The 12,683-nt window shown below is 42.3% G+C and overlaps 1 protein-coding gene across 2 annotated transcripts in view; it reads right to left on the bottom strand.

The window, feature by feature from the left end:
* Positions 1–12,683, bottom strand: part of CDC73 (cell division cycle 73) — a 247,593-nt gene that overhangs the window by 186,979 nt on the left and 47,931 nt on the right. For both annotated transcript variants that reach the window (XM_073592885.1, XM_073592886.1), the window contains exons 3-5: positions 9,925–9,994; positions 6,627–6,689; positions 6,488–6,540 (exon numbers count right to left, since the gene is read on the bottom strand). In XM_073592885.1, coding sequence (XP_073448986.1) covers positions 6,488–6,540; positions 6,627–6,689; positions 9,925–9,994 — 186 coding nt within the window. The remainder of the gene's footprint in view (positions 1–6,487; positions 6,541–6,626; positions 6,690–9,924; positions 9,995–12,683) is intronic.

Genomic DNA, 12,683 nt, shown 5'->3' with positions numbered 1-12,683 from the left:
GATTATGGGCACGGCGAGGCTGCGTTTGACGTGCGACGTCCTAGCCATGCCCAGCTATGTCTGGCTTCAGCCGTTGTCATAACAACGGTGCTAAATCAGCTAAAAGTAGTTGGATCTGTATGTGCGTTATAATTAATCGAAATTAGTCGATAAAATAAAAAATATACATACACACACACACACACACACACACACACACACACTTTAGTTATTGCTTTACGTTTACATTGCTATTGCAGCATTCATTGACCTATATACACTATATTCTAGTTTGCCTTCCGGTTGCCCCCTGTTGGGGTCAGTTTTGGTTCTGCCCCCTGATCCCAAGCTGGATGTCTGTTGCGGTCGTCATTTAGGAAACCAGCATTTGGCAACCTGCCCCGAGCCTTGTCTCACGAAATGCATAGGGCTATAATAGAGACTTGTGTATACTGCATTTTAGATTTCATATATTGTATGTGCAATAACAATTTTTATAATGCATGTACCATCTTATCGGCTTAGCATTCACTCATGCTGTCGTGTATGTATGACATTTTTTGAATAAATCTTGGGACTGTATTTACTCGTTATATTCATTGGCTAACCGTATTCACCTCATTTAAAGTCCCAGGGCGGCCTTTCTGTGTTTTGTTGTACATCATTGGGAAGGAGGTTGTAAAAAGGAGGGAATTAAAAAAGGGAGAGAAGAGGAGGGAAAAAGGATGGGACTGAGAATAACATTCGGAAGAAAAGGCAATGTTGGGGCTATAAATGACACGATGCCTAGTAATATATACCATAGTCTCCATCCCTGTTACTTGTAAGAAGGGGGGGGGGGGGGGGGGATTGTGGGACTTTGCATGAAACACACCACCGGAATATGATGAAACAATTATGAACTAAAATGGCATTTATTGGGTACAACTGCGCATACTAGGCAATGAAAATTCATCACAGTAAATAACAAACAAAATATAATAGACATGATTAGTAAATCACATAATGAATCACATAATAATGGAATAATGGTAACTATAATTACATAATATGCATCAATGTTCCCAAATTGTTGCTATATAAAATAGACCCAATTATCTACAAACATGATTAACATGATAATATAGAGCCAAGGTATTAAATGATTCATAATTCTCAAAAGGTAAAAAAAAAAAAAAAAAAAAATCACATGGTATTGCATAGTTGCTGTCACATCGCAACAGTAAAAAGCTTGAGGCGTTTTGTGGATAAACTTCCACTCATCAGGAGCAGGTATAGCCTGGGTATATCTGTAATAGAATATACATTTACTATATGATAATCAATTGGTATAACGGAAAGAGGGAGAACAGAAAATATAGTCCCAACACTCTTACCTATGGATAGATTTGCAATAAAAAAGCATGGATGGTACACTAATGATGTTGGCGGCTGAGTGAAAAGAGTAAAAAAAAAGTGACAACAGAGTAAGTGATTAGGAAGTAAAGTATCCCCAATAAACCCAATGTGAGAACAATGCTACTAAAGATTACCCGGGACAAGTAATAAAAAACATAGTCCAAAAAGGTGTAGAGTTGTAAGGTGTCTAGGCCATCAAAGTGTAATAGTGAAAACCGATAAGTGTTGTAGAACCCCACCAACGTCGAGCTGCGTGCTTGACGCTGGGACTATATTGTTGGGACTAATTCCATTATACCAATTAATTATCATATAGTAAATGTATATTCTATTACAGATATACCCAGGCTATACCTGCTCCTGATGAGTGGAAGTTTATCCACAAAACGCATCAAGCTTTTTACTGATGCTATGTCACAGCAACTATGCAATACCATGTGATTTTTACCTTAGAATTATGAATCTTTTTTTTTTTTTTTTTTTTTTAATACCATGGCTCTATATTATCATGTTAATCATGTTTGCAGATAATTGGGTCTATTTTATTATATAGCAACAATTTGGGCACATTGATGCATATTATGTAATTATAGTTACAATTATTCCATTATTATGGAATTTATTAATCATGTCTTATATTTTGCATGTTATTTACTGTGATGAATTTTCATTGCCTAGCATTCTCAATTGTATCCAATAAATGCCATTTTAGTTCATAATTGATTCATCACATTCCGGTGGTGTGTTTCATGCAAAGTCCCACAATCCCTCCCCCCCCCCCCTTCTTACAAGTAAGAGGGATGGAGACTATGGTATATATTACTAGCCGTCGTCTCAGTCCCAACATTACCTTCTCTTCCAAATGTTATTTTCAGTCCAATCCTTTTCTCTCCTCTTTACAACAGGGATGGAGACAATGGTCTTAGCAGTCGCCTCATTCAAATTCCCAACATTATCTTCTTTTTTAATTGTGAAGGAGCTGTCTTACAGGTGACACCAGACCAATTATTTTTCATAGCTATTAGCCCGGATTGGCGGAAAATTCAGAAACCAGAAGAGGACCAGAATTCCAGTAGATTTTTTGCTCATCAAGGTGCAAGTTTTTAGATAACCTGCCTAATCCACCTGGCAATAGTGGAACATGACACAGGGCACCTCTTGCGAGAACCTGCCAGCAAGACTGTTTTGGATAGAAGCAGCGGCTGAAAGGTATAGACCAACACTTCCCACCCCATCCAACAATGGAGAGAAATCTCTCACATTTTGGAGCCAGACAACGAGAAAGCAAGACAACGAGAAAGCAAGACAACGAGAAAGCAAGACAACGAGAAAGCAAGACAACGAGAAAGCAAGACAACGAGAAAGCAAGACAACGGGGGTTACAGTGGGGCAAAAAAGTATATAGTCAGCCACCAATTGTGCAAGTTCTCCCACTTAAAAAGATGAGAGAGGTCTGTAATTGTCATCATAGGTATACCTCAACTATGAGACAAAATGTGGAAACAAATCCAGACAATCACATTGTCTGATTTTTGAAAGAATTTATTTGCAAATTATGGTGGAAAATAAGTATTTGGTCAATATCAAAAGTTCATCTCAATACTTTGCTATATATCCTTTGTTGGCAATGACAGAGGTCAAACATTTTCTGTAAGTCTTCACAAGGTTGTCACACACTGTTGCTGGTATGTTGGCCCATTCCTCCATGCAGATCTCCTCTAGAGCGGTGATGTTTTGGGGCTGTCGCTGGGCAACAGACTTTCAACTTCCTCCAAAGTTTTTCTAATGGGTTGAGATCTGGAGACTGGCTAGGCCACTCCAGGACCTTGAAATGCTTCTTACGAAGCCACTCCTTCATTGCCCGGGTGCTGTGTTTGGGATCATTGTCATGCTGAAAGACCCAGCCAAGTTTCAACTTCAATGCCCTTGCTGATGGGAGGAGGTTTGCACTCAAAATTTCACGATACATGGCCCCATTCATTCTTTCATGCACACGGATCAGTCGTCCTGTTCCCTTTGCAGAGAAACAGCCCCAAAGCATGATGTTGCCACCCCCATGCTTCACAGTAGGTATGGTGTTCTTTGGTTGCAACTCAGCATTCTCTCTCCTCCAAACACAAGTTGTGTTTCTACCAAACCGTTCTACTTTGGTTTCATCTGACCATATGACATTCTCCCAATCCTCTTCTGGATCATCCAAATGCTCTCTAGCAAACCTCAGATGGCCAGGGACATTTACTGGCTTAAGCAGGGGGACACGTCTGGCACTGCAGGATCTGAGTCCCTGGCGGCGTAGTGTGTTACTGATGGTGGCCTTTGTTACGTTGGTCCCAGCTCTCTGCAGGTCATTCACTAGGTCCCCCCGTGTGGTTCTGGGATTTTTGCTCACCATTCTTGTGATCATTTTGACCCCACGGGGTGAGATCTTGTGTGGAGCCCCAGATCAAGGGAGATTATCAGTGGTCTTGTATGTCTTCCATTTTCTAAGTATTGCTCCCACAGTTGATTTCTTCACACCAAGCTGCTTGCCTATTGCAGATTCAGTCTTCCCAGTCTGTGCAGGTCTACAATTTTGTTTCTGGCGTCCTTCGACAGCTCTTTGGTCTTCACCATAGTGGAGTTTGGAGTGTGACTGTTTGAGGTTGTGGAAATAAATTCTTTCAAAAATCAGACAATGTGATTGTCTGGATTTGTTTCCACATTTTGTCTCTCACAGTTCAGGTATACTTATGATGACAATTACAGGCCTCTCTCATCGTTTTAAGTGGGAGAACTTGCACAATTGGTAACTGACTAAATACTTTTTTGCCCCACTGTATTTACTAAAGGTAAACCCACTTTGCACTACAAGTGCACTTGGAAGTGCAGTCGTTGTAGATTTAAGGGGGACATGCAAGGAAAATAAAAAACAGCCTTTTTGCCTGCACATGATTGGATAAAATCAGCAGAGCTTCCCCTTAGATCTACAGCGATTGCACTTACAAGTGCACTTCCCAGTGCACTTGTAGAGCAAAGTGGATTTGCCTTTAGTAAATCAACACCATTGTCCAGATTCAAGCAAAGGAGGAGAACACCTTCTGAGAAAAGGAAGTCTTAGGTATCAAAACCACCTTGTCCATATGTAGAACACAAGTTCCAAAGCTTTTACAATGCAGAGCCACCAGTACTGAGACACGTCTTGCAGAAGAAGTGATAGCTACAAGAAAGGCCACCCTATGACTCAAGTCAACCAGGGGAATCTCCTGAAAGGGCGTAAAGAGGCTCCTGAAGAACCAACAAAACCAGATTAAAGGCCAGATTAAGATTCCACAGCTACACCGGGGCTGATCAGGGAAGTTGTAAGGTACCCCTTGAACAGAAAATGAACAGCTAAAGCCAAAACGTGATCTTTAAAGTTTTAGTTCACCTTTACAGAGAAATTGTAAAGATGAACACCGGACAATTAGGGCTGAAACAACTAATTGCCAATCGATTACAATCAATTATGAAAATAGTTGTCAACCATTTTCATAAATCGATTAGTTGGTCAGACAATTAGTTGGCCTGCATACAGAATGCCTTATTTGTTTACATATCAGAAAATACAGTGCAGCAAACACACAGCTTAGTACCCCATCCATACATGTTAGTAAGAACTTGTGAATCCGTGAGGAGCAATGCCTCGTGGGACATGAAGTCCTGGGCAGGAGAAGATGCAAGGATGCTGCTTGCAGGACTTTTTCTCCTCCTGCAAGCACACCACTCCAGTGAGAAAGCTGCAGGTGAGGCAGTTTTCAGGTGCTTTTCAGGCACTATTTTTAGCGCTAAAGTGCCTGAGAAAAATGCCTCAGGGTGAAAGTAGCCTTACGTTAACTGGCAGATAATTGGTTGCCAGAACATGGGACAATGCTAGCAACTAATAACCAGCTTGGTATTACAGAAATTTACTGCTGGCAGCTCGTGGTCCCGCACCCTGTCCAGAGCTGTGCGGGCTCCTGTGTACAATGTAGGTAGGAGAAGCAAGCTGGTTTTTTTTTTACTACTGTATGTACATGTGTCTGTGGGAAGGGGGGGTGAGGTAAAGAAGGCAGATCACACTGCTGGGGGGGGGGGGGGGGGGTCAAGAGTCAATGGAGCAAAGGACATTGGATATGGTGATGGGGATTTGGGTGGTTCAAAGAAGCAGAGGACATTGATATGGTGATTGGGGGCGCCGGGGGGGGGGGGGGGTATTTCAAAAGGAGCAGATGACAGAGGGTACTATTGAGTTTCAAAAACCTTCTTAAAGCGGGGTTCCAGTCAAATTTTAATCTTACCCCCTTCAGTTAATTGCATAGATGTTCAAATGCCGCACAAATTTTTTTTTTATCGCTGTAATTACCTTTATATTGTACTTTATTGTTGTACTTCCTGTCTCTCCTCCCATGGGAGTAGGCGTGTTTATTGCCTTTCCCCGGCGCCGCAATGTCTCCTGGGAGCTTAGTGTCAGGCTTCCCAAGATTCAGTGCGGGAACACTGATCATGCTTGTGAACAAGCTGTAAATGAACAGCATTCACCGCATCCAGGAAATCAATGCTTGTGGGCTTCACATGCCCACAAGCAAGATGGAAACAGCCAGCATCACATTTTTAAAGTTATTCTTCAGTACGAAAACAGACAGAGGCGGAAATATTACACCCAAACTGAGCATTATTTTGGGATTAGCAAAGTGTCTCAATAACCCAATAACCAAAAAAAAAAAAAAAAAAAAAAAAAAAAAAAAGATTGGTCGCTGGACTTCCACTTTAACTACTAATGCTTCTGAAATCATGTAGAGTGAATTTTCTAGCATTTTATTATCAATCACAGCACAAGCCAAAAGTGCTAACATATTAAACCTGATGGAGGTTTTTTCTACAAAAAACTATGAGGTGCTTCTGAACAACTGTTTTTTTTCATTTAGCAACCAGTCCTCTTTACGGTGATATTGATATTCTACAAAGCCACAGTTCACTGTAAAATCTTATTCTCGGTACCTGTTATCATAAAGGAAACTTGGCATAGCAGAACTGCCACTCAGCCAGGTAAGCAAGACCTGTTCTGTACAGTTAACAAAGAGCTAAGTCATCAAAGAGCAAAGCCCAAACTCACCTCTATCCTTGGTTTCTTTGCTTCAGCTGAACTTTCTTCTGTAGCTCTTTTAGCTGAAACAGCAATGTAATGAATACTTAAACATTTAATTTTTTTTTTAACATATTTGCAGATGCAAAGAAAGTGTTTGAGTATTTACCTTGCGAGGATCTCTGAAGTCCAATTTCCAAGGGTGCACTTCGGTCTATACTGGCAGATGTGGCTAGAGAAGGATAAATAGAATTGCGAGTTAGCACAACACAGACTACAAAAATACACAGTGATGAAAGGACATAAATGGACCTATGTTAAAACGTGAAAGAAATGCTGATAATCTAACTGGAAAGTCTGAACTACTCAGAAAAAAAAAAAAAAGGGGGGGGGGGGGGGGGAATTATGACCAACCTGTAAATTTTATATATCTTGGCAGTACAGGACACAGGCTGGATATTGATAGTTCTTGGTTTATAGACTGGTACCTTTCAGGTGATTGGACACTGGGAAAAGTTTTGCTAGGCACACTCCCCTAGAAATGCTTGTATAATGCCTCTCCACTCCATGAGTCCCCAGTTTTGCTTTAGTGAGCAATGCAGAACATAGGAAAAGGAGTGGAGGGTGTTCTGTGCACTGCCTTGTACTCCAAGATATGGAATTTACAGGCAAGTCAAAATCCTTTTATTGTAATCATGCAACACAGGACACAGGCTGGATATTCCTAGCTCCTGGGACAGCCGCAAGCAATGAAACAGGGGTGGTCAATAAGGCAAAAACAACAACCCCAACAGACCTAGAAAACAAAAACAAAGCAAGGGTCGAATTCTCCTTATCCTTTACCGGAGACTAGTACGTTTATGATGGAAAAGACATCATTGCTTTTGTTTATACTACGTTTCTGCAACTCACGTTAGATGGACATCCTTTTACGATTAACAAAAGTCACTAAAACACAATGTTTAGGGTCTTCCTATAACAAAGACTTTAGTGATGTTGGTCACAATTCAGATGTGGATATGCCACTCACAGTGTATGTTTAATGCTTTAGCTTTATGTATGCAAAAGGTTCTAACAAAGGAAAGCAAATACAAAAGGTTTACAGAATAGAATGGATAAGGCTGAAACCTGTCCCTAATGAGTACCCTGAATGGGAGGTAGACTAATCTCTAGCATTAAAAAGCCTGTGTTCAGACCAGGTGAAAAAAAAATATATATTTCTAGGTGTGATAGAAAATTTCTTTCAAAAAGTGGCTTATCTGGCTCTAAGTAAGGTGGGAACGACTCAATGATCATCCTGTCTATCCAAGACCTAGGTTTCAACAGCCATGCAGATGGAACAGGGGTCCTTGAGACAGCAGGTCTGTCCCGTTGAAGAGGCCAGGGGTCAAATCCCAGGAGGTTTAAAGCTGAACTCCAGCTTTTGTAAAACTCGGTAAACTTTACATAGTTTGTTTGGTCCAAGCTGACCCAAACAAACTACGTCCCTCACCAACATGTGAAGTATGTGCTGTATAAACTGTATGTAGCTGAGGCTCCAGACAGCACGGTGTTCTGGGTGCAAGCCAAGACCTTCCTATCTCATACCCAGAACACAATAGTGAATAGTCTGCCTTAGCAGCGCTCAGCCATTCATAGAAAGTCCCCATATGCCTGTGTCCTCATCAGCTTCGCCATACGTCTGTGTCCCCATCACTCTTCAGGGTATCCCCAAAAAAGTGGTGTCCTCGTTAGAGGGCCCCCCCCCACATTTGTGTGTCCCCATCACTCAGCCTCCCTGCACATTTGTGTCCCCATCAGAGCCATCACCCCCCCCCCCCCCCCACACACACACACACACACACACACACACACACACACACTTTTGTGCCCCCATCAGAGCCTTCAGCCCCTCCAGACATTAGCACCCCCCATCCCCAAGATGTTTGTGCCCCCACCAGAGACATCAGCCCCCCCCCCGTTTGTGTCCCCATAAGCCCCCCCTGCAATATGTTTGTGTCCCCATCAGAGCCACACGCGCCCCCCCCACACATGCTTGTGTCCCCATCAGAGCCACAACCCCCCCCCCCACATGCTTGTGCCCCCAAAGCCATCAGCCCCCCCCCCACACATTTGTAGTCATCTCACATCAGCCCCCCCCCCCCGCATGTGTACTTTACCAGCACGTCTCTGACATTACACTGGCTGTGCAGACCTGCTGCACCTCCTGACTCCCGCTGGTAATACACACTGGTTACTGGTTAACAGCGAAGCGGCAACAGGTCTGCACTAAAGCACTTCACTGACTGCCCACGATCCCAGCAGCCAACAAAGTGAGATGCCGGGAGGGATTGAGGGACCTGAGCTGCATATTGCCGGGGGGTGAATATGCAGCGCAGGTTCCACAACTGACAGGAGGACCCAGGACTCCAGCTGTGGGCCAGAAGAAACGGCCTGGTGGGCCGGATGTAGCCCGCGGGCTGTACTTTGGAGACCCCTGCAGTAGAGAGTGCAGTAGAAATAGTGAATTTTGGCAATATTGAAAATATGACCGATCATGAAAAAAAACAGTCTTATTTAAGGATATTGATTATATGAAGCCATTATCACATTGTTTTTTGTCTCCTTTTTAAATAGCAGAAATCACCCAAATGGCCCTAATCAAAGCTTACATACCCTGGAATGTTTGGCCTTGATACAGACACACACAAGTAAAAATGTCAATTAAAAAGGTTCATTTCCCACATCTGTGGCTTTTAAAATTGAAATTATTGCCTGGGAATATATAGTCAATGAGTTTGTTAGCTCTCATGTGAATGCACCGGGCCATGGGGAGTGGAAAAGAACAGTCAAAAGACCTGCGTAACAAGGTAATGGAACTTTAAATAGATATGCAAGGCCTTGAATATGCCAGTCAGTACTGTTCACTCACTTAAGACATAGAAAATTCAGGGAACTCTTGATACCAAGCCGCAGTGAGGTAGAGCAAGAAAAATTGCAGCCACGACTGCCAGAAGAATTGTTTGCAATACAAAGAAAAGCCCACAGGTAACCTCAGGAGAAATACAGGCTTCTTAGGCAAAAGACTGTGTGGAGCACAATAGGATGATACTTGAACAAAATTTGGCTGCCAAAAAAGAAGCCTTTACTGCACCAATGTCACAAAAAAAAGCTAGGTGAGGCATGTCAAGGTGTTGGGGGGCATATTGTAATCAGGCTTTGTGGCACAACTGTATATGAGAAGGTGAGACTTGCTCTGCTCTGAGCTGGATGTTCCCCATAGTCAGGATGTTATAGGAAGAACTGTTTGTCCCTAAAAACGTAAATTGTCACACTGGCATTTTTCCAGAGGCTGCTTAGATAAGTAGAAATGTATTAAATTTAGTAAAAAGCACAGGTAAAATTATATCTAAAACAAAAAAAGGCAGAGTTATAACCCGTGTCAGACTTTACTTCTAGGACCTAAATCACTTAATATTACTACTTACAAGTTTCCCCATTTAGGTAGGCCAGTAGATCCTTTCTATCAGGTCTTCTGACAACAGGGATGTTTTCAGTCTGGAAAAAAAAAAAAAGAAGCATACCAGCATAGCCATTAAAAAATAAAGTCTAAATACGTTCAGCTAAAAACAATCTTGCAGAAACCAAGGAATTCTGACTTGCCTGTAAATTCCACCTAACACAGGCTTAATATTCAGAGACATTTGGTTAGATGTTGGGTTATAGATTCTGTGTGACACAAATCAGAACCATTTTGGAGGGTTGCGTCATAACTTGTTCTAGAGCATTTACACAAAAGAGCAAGGCAGATATTGGCATCTTGAAAGGGGAAATAGTCTTATCGAGCCATCAGGCATTTGTGCTAAAGCGCTGTATGATCTCTGAATATTGGGTCTATTGCTCTGGTAAGCGGTTCTGTGTGCCGGTGGAGAAGCACTGTATGGATTATTTTGCACTGAAATCTCACACACCTGAAGCATGTTTTTTTTTTTTTTTTTTTTTATTGTTTTTAACATGTGAATGCACTTTGTTTAATCGCTGATGATTATGGAGCACCAATTCATACTGTTTTGTTGCGGGTCTGAGAAAGCAAAATTGGATGCAAAGACCAATGATAAAAATAGTCCCCTGCTCATGTGCAAAGGAAACACCATCACTGAACACTGAGTGTTTTTCAGGCCTTCGGCAGTACAAAATGTTCCCCTGAACTACAGCCGCGGTTCCCTTGCACCTGGTTTGCATCATGGATATCAACGAGGGTATTCCTCTATGGGGCACTCGGAGTACAGTGTGAAAATGAGGTAAGCATGTCCAAGGCGTATACAGCAACCAAGGTGGAGACTATCCTGTAGCAAAATCCTCCTAGCAAAAAGGTGGAAGGAAGCATCTGAGTACCTCGTGAAGAGCTCTAGGCGGAAGTGGTGGTAAAGTGTGTGACCTGCGTTGTGATGCAACACCTGGTCATTCACTAGAGACAAAGCTCCTAGTGGTTGAATTTTAGGAGAAAGCATGAAAAGTTTAAATTGCATAAGCAATACCTTCTAAACACATTTCCAGTTTCTTGTGTAAAAGTCTAAAACACATACTATTCAGGATACACGCAATGTAAGTGTAATGCAAGTAATGGAGATATTCTGTCTCATACTCACAGTGAGACTACAGTAACAGTTAAATATACAGGGTGACCCTGTCTTATCTGCCCATGTCACTGGTCTCTAAACAGGGCCTGGGCTTTGCCTGCAACAATGGACATAACTCCCGAAAGTGGTCTTCAGGGTCTGGGGTCTACGGAGATGGATCAAAACCCTGGATCTGCATAGCACCCAGTGGCTAACTTAACATAGTGCAAAAAGTGCTGAGGCGAGCGCCCATGCAGAATCCAATGCCTGAAGCAACAGGCCATCCCCATAGAGTGGTGTCCAGATATCGCTCCAAAGGCTTTACATAGTTTGCAGCAATCCAGGATGCAGTGCTTCTAAAAGTTGCTTATAAGACAGGGAAGAGTTGATTGAAGAATACAAGAATAAAAGATTAACTCCTTGTCACAGAGCATATGCAAATATGCAGCCTGGCCTTGGTGCCGAGCGGCCACATTGTGTGCAATAGCGCCATAGTGCTGTGCTGAAGGCATTCGCCCTGCGTGCTCATAGCACAGTTACCGGCGGCAAAATGAATAATGAAAGCTTCCATTTGCATCTTGTGATCGGGAGCTTTCCGGTCATGTGACCGCCAACCACGGTCCCATGATAAGCACCACCTCTCCAGCCAAGGACCACTTGTGGAGAGCTTCAGAAAGACCTGGAATTAGCAGGTACAATTGTTTCAAAGAAAATAAGTAATGCATTCAACCGCAATGGCTTGTATGCAGGCTCACCATGCAAGACTCCATTGCTGAAGAAAAAGTATGTTGAAGCTCGCTTAAAGTTTGCTGCACAACATTTAGACAAGCATGTAAAATACTGGGAATACAGCAGCAGCCATTCAGAGAGCCATGGCACAGCCCTTCCCGTTCTCTTTCATCTCTCAAGGGCTGTCCTGGAAGACAACTGGGGGAAAAAAAAAAGTCTCCTTCTCCCCCGCTGGGATTGCACAGAAGGTTGGGAAGCACAATGTCTTGAGCACGATTTTGCATTGAAGCTGCCTTAGGTAAGAATTTTGGATCTGTCCTTCGTAGAACTCTATCCAGAAATATAGAGAAGTAAGCTTCCTTAATTGACAGAGCGTTTAGCTCACTGATCCTGCGTGCAGAAACAATGGCGATCAGAAACACAGTCTTAAAAGTGAGATATCTGAGAGATGCTTCTTCTAAAGGCTTAAAAACGGACTCTTTGTTAGGGATTGCAGGACTACCGACAGATCCCATTTAGGGAAACCTTTGACCGGTGCTGGTTTAGCTCTTGTAAGAGCTCTGAAAAAAAAAAAAAATGAATAATAATAATAATAATAATAATAATAATAATAATAATAATAATAATAATGATTACCAGTGGTTCCGAGGCCACAGATTTTTCTAAGAACACTGCTAGTGCAGCAACCTGTACTTTCAGGGTACTGACCGCTAGTCCCTTATCTGCTCCATCCTGTAAAAACGCCAAATGGAAACAAGGCTCCCTGGGTCTTGGGAAGATGAATTGCACCATGTATTATAGACGTTCCAGACTTTAGTATACATGTCCCTTGTTACCTTTTTTTCTACTTAATATTAATGTTGCAATCAGCCAGTAAGAAAACCCCTTGCTTTTTAGGA

This window comes from Aquarana catesbeiana, linkage group LG07 (genome assembly GCF_042186555.1).
Source record: "Aquarana catesbeiana isolate 2022-GZ linkage group LG07, ASM4218655v1, whole genome shotgun sequence".
Lineage (NCBI taxonomy): Eukaryota > Metazoa > Chordata > Amphibia > Anura > Ranidae > Aquarana > Aquarana catesbeiana.
The sequence above is the reverse complement of the archived record's forward strand: the minus strand, read 5'-3'. Positions and strand labels throughout refer to the sequence as shown.